The sequence below is a fragment of the Ambystoma mexicanum genome, chromosome 11 (genome assembly GCF_040938575.1).
Source record: "Ambystoma mexicanum isolate Mex_15411 chromosome 11, UKY_AmexF1_1, whole genome shotgun sequence".
NCBI lineage: Eukaryota > Metazoa > Chordata > Amphibia > Caudata > Ambystomatidae > Ambystoma > Ambystoma mexicanum.
The window spans coordinates 1,106,606,592-1,106,626,914 of record NC_090934.1 but is presented as its reverse complement, the minus strand read 5'-3'; the positions used below and the strand labels follow the sequence as shown (position 1 = coordinate 1,106,626,914).

At 47.1% G+C, this 20,323-nt stretch overlaps 1 protein-coding gene across 1 annotated transcript in view; it reads right to left on the bottom strand.

Moving 5' to 3' along the window:
- SH2D7 (SH2 domain containing 7) overlaps positions 1–20,323 on the bottom strand; it is a 233,890-nt gene that overhangs the window by 150,580 nt on the left and 62,987 nt on the right. Inside the window, exons 2-3 of the mRNA XM_069624409.1 lie at positions 3,368–3,457; positions 2,072–2,237 (exon numbers count right to left, since the gene is read on the bottom strand). Of these exons, the coding sequence (XP_069480510.1) occupies positions 2,072–2,237; positions 3,368–3,457 (256 nt within the window). The remainder of the gene's footprint in view (positions 1–2,071; positions 2,238–3,367; positions 3,458–20,323) is intronic.

Here is a 20,323-nt window from a genome sequence, read left to right as displayed (position 1 = left end):
CATGCCATGCTGCATGCCCACAATGCGATGGAAGGTGCCTGTAACAAAAAAGTACAGCACCAACAAAAGCCTTAAGAGTGGTGGGATGGCTGTTCTTATGTTGATAATGCTTTATAGATTTGCCTATATCAGGGAGAGTAGCTCAGCTATGGTATCTCTATTAAGGCACTATGTGTTATCAGATGCACATCAGGTAGTGCCCAGGGAGATGGCCTGACCCAGGGAATGGGTGCTCTCCCTGCAAGGCACCTCCCCAAAGTGTTGGAAAGTTTGTTCGGGGAGGCGGTAAGACCCACATACCATTACAGTGTCAAGTGGGTGCACTTGTGGCTTCATTTCCATTACCTGAATGCATTTACCTTCACCCTTTGGGTGGAGGCAACTGCACTATATTTTTGGTTGAATTAAATGCTATTCTTGGCAGTTTCATCAGGTCTTTCAACTTGTAATACAACTGAATTATCATTTTTGTTTCTGGCTCTAATTCCTCTGTTGGATTTAGCCTTAGGGGTCTTATCACTGGTTTTCATCACTAATTCCACCAGCGCTAACTTCCTGAGTGTTCATTTCATCAGAGAAAGTAGCGTTAATTTTCAATAACCCTTAGTTGGGCAGAGCGGTAAAAGTGCCACCAATTCCATTACCGCCACTTTTTCCCCTTACCGACGAACCTGTAATGAGATCCAATCAGTATCAATGAAACATGAACTCTGTAAGCATTTTGTATAATCAGACAACATTTCAAGCCAACATCCAATTAATCTACCTATCAGACTAGCAAAACAACATCATTGCACACAATATGTGTAATATCTTTCTGCGTGGACTTCAATAAAATCACACACCACCTCTGTGGGGACTTCAACATCATCACAGAAACATCAAAAAGCAAAGTAAGTCATATTTTGATTGGTTTGTTACAAATGTAGCAAATGCTTAAACTGAATCTGGAAGTCTTTTGTGCAATAAGGGAACACTTCCGTAAAGTATTAGTTATATAAAATGTTGTAAACATGCACAATGGAAACAAAGCAGCTTAATTACATTTTTCTTCCATTCAAAAGCAAAGAGGAAAGGGTTCAGGGCATTAAAAACACAATTGTATTTGGGGATAAATGGTTCCAATGAATATGCTGTGTGCAGCCTAAGCATGAAGGCCATCAGATTTATGAAGTGTGTTTTAAAATCATGTCTGTGTGCTGATGACTGCAATACCGAACCCAGCCTGCGGGAGCAGAGCTGAGAAATAAAATCAACACACCTGAATAAACACAGGTCCCCCACATGGTAAATTTTTCAAAAGTTGTAAAAATTGGCACAGATGTGCTTTAAGATGTTTTAAGTCATTTGGCAGACACATTCTCTCTCTCACTCTGGTTTCTTCTGATCATCACGCATCAACACAACAGCAAAGCAGTCTTGGATTTCTACCACTAAACATACCCAAACTATTTTCCTGCAGGTCCTAAAGTGACATCCAGGTCACACTCGGTGAAGGGGTGTTAGCCCAGCCGCACCTCGTCCTGGTGAAGATGCATTCAAGATGGATCTGTCCCTGAACTGGGTTTAGGCTGCAATACGGATGCGTTGTTCCCTCGTACTAAGTGTACATTTGCAGACGTACGCTGCATACCCACCCTCACATGGCACATGCACACCCACAAAATAGATTTCCACCACACATTGCTCATGCACCTACATACTGCGCATGCTTCCATCCATACAATGATACACTGCATATCCACACACTGTCCTTACACCCACATGTCACATTTGCACTGACATACTGTACATTTGCCAGCACACTGCACATACACCCACACACTACATTTTCCTGCCCACAAGGCATGCTGAGATTGCAGTGCAGGTATGCTGTGTGTTATGAATAAGTGCATACACCCACCCTTACAATGCACACCCCCCCGCTCTCACATGTTCACTTCCCCAAGGCATCATAACGGAAGAGGTCACCATTTAAGAATGCATCACTACTCATTGGCCAATCAATTGTCTTCTGCTTCTTGTCAAATTATTCTGCCCCATATCCACTTCCGATCAAAATTACACACACCTGAGAGCAGCATTTTGTGAGTAGTTCTCCAAAAGGCTCGATTTGTGAAGTTTGGTAGTAGCTTATAAGCGCAGCAAGGCTCTTGTGAGCACAAGTATCTCCTGAGACAATGTAGGATCCGTTCTTTAATTGGTTGATGACAAAGTGACGGCATCTGTCTTTGCCTCTAGAAGAGAAACACATGCTAAATCAGTCTTAGAAGAGAAGAATGCCACACTCTTAAAGGTACCAAAAGGGGGTGGCCTGACGCTGACATCTTGTTAGCCACAGACATTGTAGAGCTTGGCAGCGCAAACGGCTCCCCCACTAATTAACCTCCATTGGAGATGAGGCTGATTGCTTTAAATCTCGCCTGATCTAGACAAGATGTGGACCAATAACAGAGGTGAATGTTGATGTGCTCACCTGGCACCTGCCCTCCTGACCACCTTACCTCCTCCCGGTGCGCATCATCCGAACCCTACCTCCTTCCTCCTGTCTCCACTCCACCTCCACAACCCTTTATCCATTTTTTGGGGGGATTTTTTGTGCAGGTCTCATGAGATGACATTAGAAGTGAAAATGCCTTCTGAATAATTCCCTATAACGTCGGCCCAATAACATATTGACCAAAGGAGAAAGGTTAAAAGAGTTAATTTTAATATTAAGGACGAGAGCACATACAGTAAGAGGGGGAAGGGAAGTGGGTATATGGCTTTCTTTGGACTAAAGAAAAGATTTTGAAGATATCCTGTGAAAACGGCTTCTGAAAGCAGCTCTCTAGATAACTTTCTCAATAGCGTGGGCATAAAAAAACATAAAGAAGAAATGGGAAAGGATTAAAGGGCAGAAATTCGATAAGAGTGGCAGGTAAGAGGGTGAAGGCAGGAGGCTAAGGCATGGTAACCCTTTCCCAGTTAAAGGACAAAGGGCAAAAAAAAGAATAAAAAAAGTTGTTTGAGTATGGGCATATCTGGGTCGCTTCTGCTCTGCTGCTATTTGGTCTAGTTGGAGTGATTCTCGGTTCCTCTAATTTCTCTGTGTAGGAGGGGACGGGTAAGTCTCTCATTCCTGATTCTTTTAAGTGTGGTACTTCCTCCATGTAAGGGCGGAGAGTTGGTGCTATTTTCATGAGGTTTCGAGAACTTTTAATTTTAATTGTAATAACTCTCAAATTATATAATTACAAAGAACTGTATCACAGTGGTGCCTTACTAAATAAATATTGAAAATTGTTCAAATAAAAAAGAAAAAATGACATCTCACAAACAAGAATGACATAAGAAAGTGATCTCTGACGTTGGAATGCCACCTCACCTGTAGGAGAGGATGTAGCCGATTGACCGATCACTTAATCGGATGAGAAAATAGCCCAGGCCTTTGTCTTTCAGGAGGTCTTCAGTATCTCTGATTGAAGGAAAAAAATCATACATTATAAATCATGACCTTTTGGAACTGGCAACGTAGTGGAAATACAGCAATATTTATGGTCAGCTTGGGGAATAATGATGCCAACCCAATTAAATGGTATGCCTATATGGCAATAGTATTAAGATAGAAAAGAACAACAGCGTTCTGTTCTAGTCTAGGATGGGCATGCATGGTGATCAGAGATTTCCCCCAGAAGGTCTCCTCGCCCAGGATTGCAGGCTGTGCACTCCACTGCGGTTCTATGTTTTATGTTTGCCCATTGGAGGCCCCCAAAAAAGGCTACCTTTTTTAGATCGCCTTGGAGAGGCCACCCATGGCTGGTATTTGGCCTCCATTTGGGATTTCACCCGAAATCCCCACTGCCCGAAACCTCCGTCCACCCCTCTGCCCCCAATCTGCTTCCTCCCACCCCGTCCTCGCCTCTGTGAATGTGGGAATAGCCCCCAACCCCTTTTATAGTCCTCGATCACCATGCATTCCCCTCTTCCCTGGCAACCTCTAGGCTTCCCTCCAACCACAGACCACAAAAATCCACTTTGCTGTTCCACTGACTTCCTTGTTCCGGCCCCAGTGTGTGACACACCCTCCCTCTCCCACCGTCCTCCTGCCACATCGCAATCTTCTCGGTGCAGCATTTCTTGGGACGTTTCATTCAGAAGCGGCCCAGGAAATGCTGCCATAAGACTGTACACTCTTAATACGCATTCTGCACTTGTGTGCTTCTCTGGTCAATATAAGTGGGAGGGGCAGGGAGTACAGCCCCACTTGGTACACTCCTCTTTAAGAAATCATAAAAGATCAAGTATGTCTCTTTTTGCTTGTTCGGGTTCAGATCGATCAGCAATGAGAGAGAGGATTTAGCCAACAACTAATGGTATATTTTCCGGCTGCCCTACACAGGTTGCCGCCTAAGTGAGCTTCAAGTAAAACCCACTCCAGGACCAAGCCCAGTATCACAGACAGTTCCTGTTCTTACCTGTGCAAGCATTCAAGCTGACACAATTCTCCAGATTTTCGTGTGAAATGAACCACTCTCAGCGGTACGTACACATATTTGGATTAATAGAGAGACAGTCACCCCGTAAACGTGAGTGGGGATAGTGTTTAGATATTTATAACCTTTCTTTGATGGGGAAATACTTGGATTTGTTTTACTCTTTTTGAAATTGCATAGTCTGTCCTCGGTGTTTATATGGGGATGAACTGTACAAACACACATGGGCCCGCCATGCACACCAAAGGCAATTCTGTCTGTGCTCTTCTTCACGGAGGATGGGGCTGGGGATAACCACTCCCCAACCCCTGGCAAAATGTATTTCTCCTGAACTCTATAACACCCCTTATGAAATCCGCATATTCAGATGGAGGAGATACTATAAACACAATACAGCAATGTAATTCATCTAGCACAGTGCCACCTAACTTACCAAACATATTTTCAGTGTGTAGAGACTGTCGTGGTTTATCTGCTCTAATAAACTGTTGGGAATCGCTCCCACTACACCATGGCGCCTTTGACAGCAGCATGGAAGTTGCCATGTAGATGGCATCACAGGAAGCGGAGCATCATTACGTCGTTTTGCGCCGTTCCTACTGGCTCCCTGACCACCCAGTAGTCGTGTCATCATCACGCTCCAGAGAAGACCTTGGGTTGCCAAATGCGCACGCTTCCCATGCATAAATCAATGGGATACCCGTGACTCGCTGCTTCTCAACTTTCCACAAATTAGTGTGCAGTTGCCTTTTTTCCCCAGGTTTCCCTGGATTTTTTGCCCTTACTGCCTGCTTGTTGGATTTTCCTTCTGGTTTGCCCTCAGTTCTTGGTGTTTTGGATTCTGCTACTGAAATTGTACTTTGAATTGCTGTTGCTTGGATCTGCATCTGAATTTTCCCCTGGTTTGGGTTTTTTTCTGGATTTTTTCTCCTGGCTTCTGGAACATGGATGTTCAGATTTTTGTATTATCTTGGAACCTCCTTGTGCGTTGGGATTTTGGATTTGCTGTTCCCGGAAGAGGTTTAAGAGACTGGTGAACTGGCTTTTTCCTGGCCCTGGATTAGATGTCCATTAGCAGCTTCCTCGTGCTGTTTGGGTAGCTCCCTGCATATCCGCCTGTTGTCAGACTGTGCAAGTCTCTGGATTCTGGAGCTTTAGGCAGTTGCCCCCTCGTGCCACCTGGGGTAGTTAGTACCTGTTTTTGTCGCTGTTGTGCTATGTTCGGTTGCATGGTCTAAGGAGTTCCTGCAGGGTAGGTGCATCTTAGGTTTACAGTATACTGGCCCCTTGATTCAGGTAAGAGCGGGAACCAAGGGGAGGCTTGTTCTTGGGAGTTCATTCTGAACAGTTGGCCATCTGCTGATTGTTGTTTTTTCTACCTGCAACAGTTCTACCCGCTTCCTGGTGTACCTGTCCTTTTTACTTAAACCCTCGACAACCAAGTTTTTTGTAATTGTTGGTTGTGGTGCTTTTAAGGGAAAAGTCCCCGCAAATGGGTCTTCGCTACTGATCAAGGTTCATTCACTGGAATTCCCGACATAAACACACATGTGGCGGCTTAACATTGTGTGGATATTGCTGATTTTATTCACTCCCAGAAAGTGGACATTGAATTTATAGCTGAGCCATGGTTCAAGGAGGAATCAGCCCAAACCATTTATGACCTGGTCTTGTCAGTCTACAAAATTATTACATCAATAGACCACAAAAGCATGGTGGTGGCTTAGCCATGGCTTGAGCCCCCTTCCCCCAGACCCTCATTTACAACTAAGCTAGTCAACTGTATGCCTATCCCAGGAACCAAATGACTATTGTGTTCCTGTCACCCCTCCTCAACTACAACCAAGTATTTCTATTAAATTACAGACCCCCCAATGAGACGCCAAATGAGTAAACTTACTAAGAAACATACTTATTTTATATGGAAACCCTACAATTTTAGGGTATTTCAAACTCCATTTCAATTCTGCTGAATCCCTACCTTCAAGAATCTTTATGCAAGGAGTAGCAGACGTGCATGTGCATTAGCAGATTACTACACCTACACATACTATCAGAAACCTATCAGATGCTATATCCTGCTTAAATTTAACGTTTGTTTCCCTTACTCCTCCACCTTTAATTTGGTCTGATCATTCAGCAGTCTTATTTCACCTATGCATGTGCAAATTCTCTAATGCCAACTTATCTACTAAAAAAAAAGTAAGGTTGAGTCGAGTCTAGAGAACTGATACCTTTTCTTGAATGACTCTGCTCCCACACCCTTTAAGATTTCAACATCATAATTGATAAAAGGCCTATTACATTGATAATAAATATTTGTTGTTACAAATAGGATCAATGTAGGACTAGATATCATATTCCTATGAAGAAATTCTGGATGCAGGTAACCTCATCAGAAGGGCTCGTTTACTAAGGACTTTTTCTCAAAATTGCAACAAGCTTAGAGGATCCAATCTGATCTGAACAAAACTCTGCATCTATAAAAAATATATTTATATTTCAAGCAAAGAAATTGTAATATCAAAATGATCTGATTAAAGCTGAATCCTCAAAAAATTAATTATTCAATATTACTCAGTAACTCATAGATCCAGTTATGCAAAAAATGTCACATTTACAGAAAGATTAACTCTCAAAGTAAAGTGGGCTCTTTCCAGATTTTTCTGAATACAAAGCTACAATAAACGGTCTCCCATGAATGTTGATGTGTTACTATGACAAACGTCCTTATGCTACTGGAATCAAGTCGAATATCTGGTTCACCAAAAGATCCTTGTCCTCCTAAAATCTTTTAGATCCTGGTTTCTAGCAGAACTCATGCTGGGAATGCAAAATAACTCTTAGGGTCGCTAAAAAGCTGGTTGAAAGAAGCAGTTGTAAACCCTACTGACTTTTCAATCTCGTCTATTTCCAATCTGCTTTATTTATAATGTTAATGTTAATGTTAAAGGACATTTGTACCACACACTATCACCACCGAAGTGGTCCCCTGGCGGCTCTGAAAAGGGAAGGGAGGGGGGTTAGTGGGAAGGAGCTGGAAAAGTGCAAGAGAGCAGTGATGTGCTGTTGGCGGCCTCAGCCCGGTGGGTCCGTTGGCTGGGCCTGGGGTGTTTTGCGGCCGGTAGTCGTCATGTACTGTTGTGCGAGTCTGTGTGTTTTTTTGTTTTGTTGTTGCCATGTAGTGAAGTTTGTGCGGTTTGTTGTGCTGTAGGTGTGTGGTTGCATTTGGTTTGGAGTTTGAGAGATGTATGTAGAGAGGGAAATTGTTAGTGCAGTTGATTAGTTGGCATCTCTATCCTGACTTGAGGCGGTGGGTTTCTGTATTCACCCCAGATGGGTTTCGGTAGCACCCCTATGCCTCTGTCATGATCTGGGTCCATCCAGCCTTTAAGTTCCCTTTCACACCTTGCCCCCCTCCTCTCCCAGCCTGCCTTGTAGCGCTACCTATCTTCCCTTCCCACTCATACAGCCAGTGCACCTGCCTACGTCCACAGCTCAGCTATTGTGGTGATTGCCAATATCCCAACCATTCCAAAACACTGTGGTACCTGGTGGCAACTAAGGGGTGAGTGCGTATATTGGGTGGGATTACAGTAGGGTTGTAGATTCCGTCTCCATGGGTGTCGCACTCTACCCGGTGAGACTCGTCCAGGTGCCGTGGAAGCTTCCCAGTGGGTTCTCAGAGCTGTCTGTGTCTAGTTTAGTCTCGTCATCCCTTTTCCTTTGTTTCCATTTTCAGTTTTAGTGTGTGGTGTTGAATAGCCAAGTTTTTAGTAATTTCCTAAATTTTAGGTGATCTTTGATGTTTCTTATTTCTTTTGGGATGTTGTTCCAGGTTTTTGCAGCTAAGTGGTAGAAGGAGGTGCCTCCGAGTTTTTTATTGAGGTATGGTTTTGGTTCCAGGCGGATTTCGTTGCATGACCTGAGAAATCTAGTTGGCTTAACAGATCTTTGCTGTTTTGCATTTTTAGAACTTTTGGAAATAGTCCCGCTTTGATTTTAGTATTATATTTTGGGATATTTTTTAAGTTTAGTTTTGCCAGTTTTTCCTCTATGAATCAAATATGAATTTCGCTTTTATATATGTCTCTTAAGCACATGTTTTAATTGCTATATGAAATTGCAATGTAATGGAAAATAACTCTTTTTAAATTTGACATGTGGCTTGTGTAAAAGGTTAGGCTCTGTAACCAGAGCACACAAATAAATAAAACATAATTGTGTACCCTAGTCAGCCTGGTGGCACGTTAAACTGCAAATATAAGCTATGCCTAGTTAGGACATGGCGGCCACTGGGACCACATGATACCACTGCCACAGTATTTGGATGTCATTGTTGTCTGCTTGGTGAGAAGTGCTCCAGTCATAACAGGGCTGGTGTGTATCAGCTGCTAGGCTTCGATGACTCCAACACAACAGTGTGACACTCTAGCCCAGGAAAAGGCTTTGATGACCCCTCTTCCCTCTGAGGAAGGACATCTTCCTTTAGAGACAGGAAAACTCCTCAGGACATCCCCCTGGAACTGGTGCTTCAAAGAGACCGGACAACTGGGGTCATTGTTAAGAGTTCCATGTCATCTCCACAAAGCAAACTACTTTGTGGCAATTCACCCTGTAGAAATCCCCTCGACAGTGTAGTTCGAAATCCATTTTTTACATTTATTTTAGGGGTTAGGGGGAGTAAGCCCCCCCTTCACTATAACCCTTACCATGAGCCCCTGCCCACCCTCACCCTATTACACCTTAACCCAAAAAAAATACATTTCAAAGTAAACTGTCGACGCAATTTCCATTAGGAAAACCACCACATAGCAATCCACCTTGTGGAAACCACATGAGACCCTTTAAGTAGGCAGACATGGGGAGGCAGTTGTGTTAAGTTAGCCCAGAGGAGATGTTTAGGCCTAGAGGGGATTCCGCCATCTTGGTATCTGCTAGGGCTACTAAAACCTCCTGCACTGTCCCAACGTCCTGCAGGCAAGGCAATCTAGGTATGACATCAGAAAGCAAAGTACACTTGTTACAGCAGCCTCCATTGGACCCAGACAACAGACTTGTTTTGGACCAATCTGCTGCTGCCTTTTGTCTTTATAAAAAGGAAAACCTGCCGTTAATTGATTCATCGTTGTACTCACAAAAGAAAAAAAGAATTCACTGGAACTCTGTTGGGAATACTATCCATTCCAAGGGAAGACGCAAAACTGCTCCCTACCTATCCCAAGGGCAGATTAGGGGACACCATCTGGCTGGACCAGGAATACCAACTGAGACACTAGTAGCCAGGATCCTGCAAGCATGCACTACAATCTGCACTACAATCCTCCCTGTTGGGAGGTGCAGAAAAAATTCACTTGGCCCATGACAAATCCATTTTCAAGCTGGCTCGACCCAGATGCTTTGTGGAGTTCTGCAAGCAAATGGAGCTGCTGACTCAACCCATCGACTGCCTGCTCTCTAGCACCTTCGAGCCAAGCACCAGCAAAGAATGCAACTTGCTGTTTGAGCTCATCGTGCCAACTTATGAGATGCTGTCTCAAGTTTCCTCAACAGCCATTGTCTGCTGGGAACCAGAGATTCGAAATGTTTAGACAGACTCAACCTAGTAAAAGTGCCAGGGAACTCCGCTCAAAGCCGTCAAGCCCAATGACGAGAGAAAGGTATTTGCAGTGTTCATGTGCTGCCTTAAAGGGCCCTAGTGACTAAGTCCCCTAATGGTTGCCTTTTTAAAATACTTTGAAACCAAATCAATTGCCTGCATACCTGGTCTTTATCCAGAATGCCTCATTGGTTCTCAAGTCTGCATTCTGTAATGAACACCAGGAATTTGTTCTCTCTCCCCAAAGGGGAGCCACCCCCTTTGAGACTAGGGAGGGGAGCCTGCTACTTAAAACACTCCCTGGGGGACAGGTCAAGGAGGATCTTATGGGGGTGAACCCCTTTAGGGGATAAGGAATCCCAGGTATGAAGTTTCTATCAACTCCCGTAACACCAGAGTCCTCATTGTTGGATACATGGGTGATGAACACAATAATGTACATGGGCCTTTAACCGTCCTTGGTTTGACTGCGGCCCCCACCTTCATGCCGAAACCCATAACCAATGGTATTGCATTGCTCATTGCAGAGGAGCAACCCATGCATGCAAGCTAGCCACTGGGCGGGAGCCAGCCTGACCAAGGCAGTGCGGCAAACCAATCCAGCCTAGAGGCAGGACCACCTCGAATGTGTAGTGTTAGGTAAGATTTTCATAGAAATGGTAAATCTTCCTGACCTGGGTCAAACTGAGTGGGAACCTTTTTACACACTCCCAGAATCTTTTACTCTTTTTATGGGTATTATATATTTGGACTCTCCATAGTGTATTTTTAAAGTTATCCTCTCTAACAACTTTTTTGGCAATAAGTGCCTGTTGTTGCTGGATTGCCCTAGGGGCTCTGCTTTCTGGCTAACCTTGAGAGAACTACAGTTCCCAAGGGAATGACGTATCTTTGTGTCTCTTTTACATTTTATTTGGTGGAACTAGCACACCCCACCTTATGTGGAGTGTTGGGGAGATGCAATGTATCCCATTTTACACTACAACTGTAACAATTATGTTACAGGGACAAGCTCACCTTCAATGGCTGGTGGCAGTGATACTTTGTATTAATTTGGTGCACCTTTACCGCGTAGCACAGCTGCACTAAAGGCACCCAAGGGTGCTCATTTTACCAAAATGGACAGTCTTCTTTTTTTGCCATTTTAGTGTTTGTCCTTTCTTGTTCCTTCCCCTGACATCCAGGGCAGGAAATTCCTTTGTGTGATTTTTATCTTTGGCGGGAGCCCCCTGGAGTCCCCGCCCAGGCTCCTTTCAGCCTGTGAAGGCAGGAAGCGAGAGAGGAGTCCAAAACTCTGCAGCCCTTGGTCGTCCTCCTTGCCTGAATGGGGACAAATCTCAGTGGGGGGCTTGCTGTCCTGATTGGACAACCGGACAGCCCCTTGTTGTAAAATACAGAATTTGTGCTGTATATCCTGTTAAATATTGTGACCCTGGAAGCTGAAGACAAGTCGACCACTGGAAACGAAAACAAAGAGGATTTTGAACGAAAAGCGTCTGAAACTATTTCCAGGGACCGGAGAGAACGCTGTGTAACCGGAGCCTGCTGTAGCCCCTCCTTACAATCGACCTGGGGACTCTGAAAACAACGACCCTGACCAAGAGCCTGGTGAGACCGACTAGACCTCAAGAAGACCTGCATTTTGACCCATCACATGCATTGCTGCGAACTTGCAGGCTGCAATACCCCCAAATACCCTTGTCTTCCAAATTCCGAATGTTGCCAAAACTTTGTGGGAAACCTCCAGAGACACGAATCGAGTCTGAAAAGTCCACTCAGAGTGCTGGACCTTTGTAACAACGAGAATTCAACAGTGATTTTCTGTCTTCTGTGCTCCTTGAAAAGGCACCAAATCCGCAGAACCGCATTCAGCCGTGAGGAAAACCTTGCCTAGAGCCTTCTCCATTGATCCCTGCTGCAAAGTTCCTTCTGAGATCTTGTTTTAAGTCACCACGACAAGGAATCCAGTGACTGGGTATTAGGCTACAGATGCTGAAGTCCTCCTGCTGCAAAATCTTCAATGCTGAGGTACTGTGTTGGCTTGGGTATGTATTCACCTTACATGTCTTGGGATTTCTGTGCAGCTGTGGGGTGTTCTGTGATGGTGAGGCCCCTCACTGAGTCCCAATCCTGCTAGGGTGTCGTCTGCAAAGTCCCTGGACCCACTTATAACTCTAGAAGTAAAATACTCACCAGGTTTGCCCAGTCTTCCTGAGGAGCTCTGACTTTTGCTACTTAAGAACCTATTCTGACACTGCCTGTTGGACACTAGATCCTAGCGACCCCCTTCTGCCACTGAGAACACATGCTCCAAGAACCAGGGAAAGTCTTTTAAGGGATTGGGCCTTTTGCTTAGAAAAGAGAATATGCGTTTAAAAATTCCTTACTTGAAATAGTTTCTTGGTAACTATAACTCTAAGAGTGAACAGTTACAAAAGTTCTTACTTATCTTGGATGTGTGATGCACTATTCTCAAAAGTATGGTTAACATCTTTTTTTCCTTAGAAACCATTTTGCCATTCTAATAGAAAGTAGATGTGAAGGTATTTTACTCGCGTGTAATTAGGTTGTGCCTCTTCCCAAAAGTAATACGTTGGTTTCACCAGATTATTCCTGTTAGGATAATTGTATGAGTGTCCCCCAACTGGGTCTTGCTTCCCCTGACTTGCTGTTAGCCTGTCCAGAATAAGTCTGTATTAGGTTGTTACCTACCTTGAATAACTTTGAGTAATTAAGTAAAGTGTAACATTGGGTTTTGCTTTTCCTGTACTGTTGTAGACAGACATAGGAAGAGTGTTTGGTCCCTCATAAGGTACTTCTATAGCTGGGAAAGATCTAACCTGTACTTCCTTGTGAGGTAAAAAAAAAAAGAAGAATATGGGTTTTACTTGCCTTGAGTTAGCTGTGTGCCACCCAAAAAATAAGTTACAAGAGTTACTGCTTATCTCAATCTGTGTTTCACTGATCTAAAAAGCACCTGTAATTGAATATTACATCCTTAAGTTCTACTAGGTGAGTAAAACCTATAACAAAAGTAGTTAAAGGTTTTTTACTGTACCTGGAATAAGCATTCCACTATTCACAAAACGTATATTGTCCAGTTGTCTGATTATGTGATGTGTATGAAAGTCACTGTACAACTGGTAGGGTCTACTGCACTTGCATTACTGAAGGTAATTGTGAAAGTAACCATTGGTTTTTACTCCCCAAGAATAGGTGACACCAATACTGAATGTCTATGAAAAGGGTTGACTTCCCTATAACTACTGTTAGGTGTTCCAAATAAGGTTTATGCTTTGGTCTGTGCACCTTCAAGCATAGTGTTGTGGTTTTATAATTGTGATTACATATAATGTGTGATAGTACTTAATTACCCCTATAATTATCTGGGCCTACTTGTATTTAACTAAATCGTTTATTTTTACTACATATCGTTTGTCTTTCTTTGGCCCATTTGTATTACAATTTCATTTGTCCTGATTCTACAGCCCTGTGTCCCTCCTAAAATAAACATGGCTGCTTGGTCTACGCTACCATGAACTCAGGTGGTACAGCCTTATGCTAAGAGTAGAGTCTTGTACTGTCTCAGTTGAATGGTTTTACTAAGCCCTTAGTTGGACTTCAGAAAAAACGTCCTAACACGTGGCGGACGGAGGAATCCCAGAGGCAGCAGAATGCTGCCAAGTCCAGGAGGGCAGACAGCCCAAGGTAGAGGTCACATGCGTTCATGAGCAACTGCGCAGAGATGACGAACCTGTACGAGGACACAGACGACCAGGCAAACGGGGTGCCACCAGTGCTCCAGATAAGATTTGGAAGTGAGTATTTTTCTCCCGATTTTTCAAAGTTGGGAGTAAAATGATTTTTTAGGGAGTAAAAATGTTTATCCAATTCCCAATGGGATTATCTAATAAGCGAGTAAAAATGTTTTAAGTAGAAAATGGAACTGCTTTTATAATAATTATTTCTTTGCACCTAGTTATTCACAAACATTAAAAGATACATATCTACTTCTTCCATTAAGGCACTAATAATAGTGGTTTCTTCCTGTGGTACATGATGCACTATTGATCCAAACATATCCATAACGCTATGAGGGTGAAAGCCGGGGCAGAAGGTTCTACATGTCTCCCCGCGTACCCCACAAATACACGTACCACACTCGCCCACCACCTATCGCGTGTGAAACTCCCTGCGTACCCCACAAATACACGTACCACGCTCGCCCAAGGCCTATCGCATGTGAAACTCCCCGCGTACCCCACAAAAGCACGTACCACTCTTGCCCAAAACCTATTGCGTGTGATACTTCCCACGCACCCGCAAAATTCGTGCAGGCTGCCCTTCCACCCTCCACATGCCTCACAGGCAGCACATCCACCCTGGCCATACCCACAGACAGCCCACACCACAGGGGGGACTTTTCCCATGCTATTTACCTGGCGCGGGTGAGGTACGTGTATTCTGAGGGGTGCGCAGGGAGTTTTACGCGCGATTTCGCTAGCGCGAGGGGGGTACGTGTATTCTGAGGGGTGCACGGGGAGTTTTACACGCAATTTTGCTAGCGTGAGAGGGGTACGTGTATTCTGAGGGGTGCACGGGGAGTTTTACACGCGAATCCGCTAGCGCGAGAGGGGTACGTGTATTCTGAGGGGAGCGCAGGGAGTTTTACACACGATTTTTCATTGTGGGTCCTCCCGGGTGTGCCCCCTCACCAGGCCCTGCAGGCAGCCCATGCCACAGGGGACTACCCTACACCCCTGGCCATGCCCTGCAGGCAGCCCATCCAACCTGGCCATGCCTCGCAGGCAGCCCATCCATCCTGGGCATGCCTCGCAGGCAGCCCACATGGCACCATGCACTTGTGAGCCCCAACACATGTCCCACCCACCATTGACGGGCACCTGCCAGTAGGCCCCGACTCATGTCCCCCTGCACCCCCACCCACCCAGCAGTGACGGGCACCTGCCAGCATGCCCCGACTCATGTCCCTTTGCACCCCCACCCACCCAGCATTGACGGGCACCTGTCCGCAGGCCTCGACTCATGTCCCCCTCCAACCCCACCGCCCAGCATTAACGGGCACCTGCTAGCAGGCCCCGACTCATGCCCCCCCAACACGTCATCACCATCCACAATCATGTCCCTTATGGCCACCCAAATCCCACCCCACGCCACCCCAGTCCAAACACCCAACCAAGTATTCCATCCACCCCACATTGAAATCCTCATTACATGACACATCCCAAAGGCCAAGTATGCACATCAATACATGTCCGTCACACACACACAATGGTTGCAAGTGAATGAGAAAACCCACATTGTGACATGCATCAAACCAATGAGAGAATACCACACAATTGAAGTATGAAACCAAAATGTATTAAATGAAAAATCAATGGAATAAAAAAAAATCACACAAGAGAAAATAATAACAACAAAAAAATGAAAAAAAATATATCAATGCATAAGCCAAATAAATCCAAATGAAAACGGCTCCAAAGTGTTCGACTATCAAACCAAATCCAAAGGAGAAAAAAAGAGAAATCCATTGCTCCATGGGAAAACAAAAAAATGAGGTCTTCAACTATATACAATGTACAAATCCAGGGTCCATGAGCCCAACAATTCAAAGGAAACCTACAAAAAACACTACCTAATAAACAACTATGTAGAAAAAGGTGGGGCATAGTCTATGCGTCCCAAATGAAAAAAAACAGAAAGGAAACCTAACACTAATTACCTGAATACAAAGGCGGTGGGCAAGTCCTACGGCTCACTCTGTGATGTTCCGGGCCATGGCATCATCGAAATCCAGGTCGATGTCCCAGAGGCGGGCCTCTTCCCTGTCCCCGAGGTCTCGCAGGGATGCAGTCATGGCCTGTTCCAACTCCCTGCGAGTTGCCTCGAGGCACTCAGCCCGCCTCAACACCCTGTGCATGGAGTTCTTCGTCCTGACCATAGTGAGCCGTGCCTCTTCTGCCCGCCGCCGCTCCGCATCTATCCGCTGGCCCAACCGCTGCCACACGGAAGACACTCCCATTCCAGGGTCCTCCTGCCCTCCCGCCGATGCCTGCCCCTGATGTTGATGACCCCGAGCCATGATACCTCCCATACTGAGCCTGCCTCTGCCTCCGACGCAACTGCCTCTGCCAGCACGACGGCATCCGGGCTGATGGAATCCACCGGCGCCGTCGTGCACATGCCCTGCCCGATGATGCCAGCTCATCCTCCATCTGCTGGGCTCCAGTTGGTGGGGTGTCCACCCCTGCTGGACCTCCGACTCCCGACTGTGGCAGGGATGGGATCTCCACTGACCTGCCTGCATTGGTCGGGGCAGGTCCACAGGGGGCCTGGTGGAATCTGGGCCGAAAGACTACACAGAGAACGACTAGCTCATAGTGTGCACAGAGGAGGAGAGGGCCGCCAGAGTGCCCGACACATGTAGGAACCCTCTGACCAGGGCCCCTCCCAACTGGGCCACGTTGGCACGCAGCTATTCGTGATGACGTGCGTGGTCTCCCCAGGAAGCACGCACGTCATCACGAATGCGCAACGCAACACCAAACAGGACGGACTCCATACGGTCACGGGTCTCCTCGTCCGCCCTCGTCCGCCCTCTTCTTCACTCGCCGCTGTGTAGAGGGAGACATAGAACACAAGCATCAGGATACTGTACAATAGTCCCCTAGACAGGAAGCAATAGCACATGAGTGGCACTGTCAAACCCACTTCCATCATGTCCATCCACAACACATGGGTCAACGCAGGCAACACACATACAGAAACAGGCATGGCGCATGCAATCAACATTTGCATTCATGTCCAAGGGACTCTATTAACATACAATGGTGGGTTGAAAGTCACATGCATCATGGGTCATACTGATCACATGCATACACATCACCAGAGGCTCATGCATCTGGCCTTGTACACCACAGACACAGTGGATACAAGGATGACTAGACTGCATCAGTGATTCAACACATCGTCACGGACAAGTGTCATGCATCCATGGCGTTTCAAAGTCACACACACGCTACACAGACACACAGACATGTACACCATACATGTCCATGATTTCAGCACCCATCTCTCACACCCCATCCATGTCCAAGAACATAGACAGGCATACATTAATGTGTGCATTCCGCATGCTGCTCCGCATGTTGCATTGTAACACATGCATCATCCATGTGGTTCACGCATGACTGGTCTCACATGCAGCACCATGATGTCCCTGCGCACACACACATCCATACATAGCCTATGTCACACATACATGCAAATAGCTGACTACCAGCACACTGCAACATGCCCTGTCTCACACAGCAATGCATGGCCACTTACCGCTTGACTCCAGACGGGCCTGCATCCTGAGGATCTGGTGGTGAAGCACTGGGCGAATGCGCTCCAGGACTCTCATCTGCTGGTTGGTAAACTGGCCCCGGCTCCCCACTGCATCCTCTGCATCTAAGAGGCGCCGGGCCTTCTTGAGGGTCCTGGACTTGTAGTCCTCCCAGCGCTTCTGGACGTGTTTGATGTCGCGGGCAGCAGATGGCTTGTGGGAGGCTGCTGAGGGATCTGGGGGGCAGGAAAATGGCCTTCTGGGCAGGAGCATGGTCTTCCGTGTGTTGTCACGTGGCCAGCTTGATACGGAGTGATTTGGCACGTGAAAAAACTGCACGTCAGTGTGTAATTTGAGGAAAGGGCCTAAGCACGTAAGTGACGTGACGCTCGTGGGCGTTTCCCTCAGCACGGATTAAAGGTGGGCGGGGCCAGCAGTTTGCTGTACGTGCTTTTCATGGAGACCGACGTGTGTGTTGCTACTTCGTGTTGTTTTGCGCGCCATCACAACTTCACAGCGGATCAAGGACGTATCTTCTTTTGGCGGGGGTATTGGCTACGTGTGTTTTTCATTATTACGCTAGTCAGACGGTCAGTCACGCACACTATTTTTCCCACTGCAGGCCCCCCTGTGTATCACGTACCGTTTTCGAGGTCATAGTAGCCTGCGTGTCCCATGCATACACGTTTTTCGTGTTCCTGGGTGCCACCGCGTACTGCGGGAGGTTAATTCCACACATGTGGGCTACCGGAGGCTACGTGCACAGTTTTACAGCAGTATTGGGGTGCCTGAGCGTTGCGCGACCCGTCACTTCATCACTAGGGTCACATACAGCCTAGCAGGTGCAGGGGTGCTGTTAACATCTTGTATCCCACCCCCTTCACCCCAATTGCCCAGGACAATTGGCGTGTACACCTCCCATTGGCACTACTACATCTGTGCCGGCACTACTCCATCTGTGCCATGGCTGGGAGGCCACGTAAAGTGAGGAGCGCCTCAGCTGGGCGTACTCCCCGTGGTGGGCATGGTCAGGGATGTGGGCGGGGTGACCAGGGAGTAGGGGGACTCCAGGGTGGCTGCAGAAGGGGAAGAGGCAAGGGTGCGCCACTTCAGCACAATGTTGTGCCACGTGTTGGTGCAGTCTTGCCACCACCCCCTGCGGCTCCGGGAGGTGCAGTTCTTGCATCTGGCATTGGCGCCCATGTGACCCGGCAATCCGTTTCATCGACTGCCACGGGCCCAAGGGTAGTGGTAGCTGCAGGTGCAGCTGTGGACACCACCACCCAGGCTCAGGTTCTGCCAGTGGAGGCTGCGTTGGCACCTGAAGAGTCCATGGAAGATTTCCAGGAGGTCAGGAGGCACACCGTAGGTGCATGCAGGGCTGCCCTGACCGAGGCACATGTCCCTGGGGCAGTAATGTCATCTGCTGCCCCGACCAGCCGGGTGTTGGCAAGTGCATGGGCAAATGCAGCCGACACGAGCCCGGTTGTGAGTCTACCATCCAGGACAGTCCCGGTCAATGACCCTGGCACAGCGGATGTTGCTGTCCAGGGTCCATTCCCAGCAGCCACTCCCTCGGTTCAATCCACCAGCGCCACTGCCCATACTGATCAGGGCGGCATTTGCCAGCCAGGGTCCGCACCACTGTCCAAGAGGAGGAAGGTTGCACTTGCAGTAGAGGCTGGTACCCCAGACACAGCTCCGGCCTCTGGCACATCGAGGAAGAAGCCTTTCTGCAAGCAGGAACTGGACTTCCTTGTGGACTACGTGCGGGACCACAACCGTGATATGCTAGTGGGGCCCAATTGTCAAACTACGGCTGCCCATCATATGTCCCACTGGAAGCAAGTTGCGGACCATGTGAGTCCATTCGGCCATGAGGTGCGCACAGCTCAAGAGTGCAAAAAGCATTGGGATGACCTCAAACGCAGTACTAAGGCGAAGCGTGCCTCTAATTACAACATGACTCTGGTGACGGGCAGTGGGCCACCACCTGAGGAGGAAGACCTCACTCCGCACGAGTATGTCGCTGCAGAGTTCATGCCAGCAGGAATGTCGAAGGAGTGGGAGAGATGCTGGACTTTGATGCCCCGTCCAGTGAGTGTTGTAGCGTCTTTGTCGAGGATATGTCTGGTTTGCAAGTCATGCAATGCTTCAATGATGCGTGCCTGCTGTGCAGGATGCTGGACATGTAGAGCAGACGGGGACTGTCCTCATGGCCACACTTGCACCCTACTCACATGCTACTGACCCAGCTGCCCCTCCGGTCCATGTTCCAGCTCACTGGCAATTATGCATGTAGCCTGGGGTGTCTTTCCTCTCAGCACTGGGACTGTCATTGCATGACCGACGTGCATGTGTCTTTGGCCTGCATGAGGGTACTCCAAGTAGGCATGCTCCCTTGCCCCTCCCCTCCCCTGCCGGAACCACAATTTCATCATGGCACTGGTGTGCATCATGTTGGCGTACTGCAATGGCCTGTTAAAGGCTCCTGTCTCCATGCTAACTTCCAACAGCCAACCTGCCAGACACATGCAGTGGGGTACATCCTCTGTCCTTGATAGAGGATTTCTCACTTGGACTGTGCAGATGGCAGATGCTCCACAGGGGCATGAGTGCCCATTCATGCTCCATGTGCATTCCATGCATGCCCATGTGTCCTTGACAGGATGATCACAGTAGTACGTGTCCAGCCTGACCTACATTTTCTGGCATTTGATCATCAATTCCATGCCTACTCTGGCTCAGGCCAGCATCACACAAAGGTTTAGGGTGTCACAGTCTGTGTGGCCCACTGACTCTGTTCAACTGGTGTAGTGGCTTCTGCACACATGGGTGTACTACTGAGGGTTCATCATGTGTCCTGCTTACTGTCCCATCATCATCTGCTGTGTCGGCAGT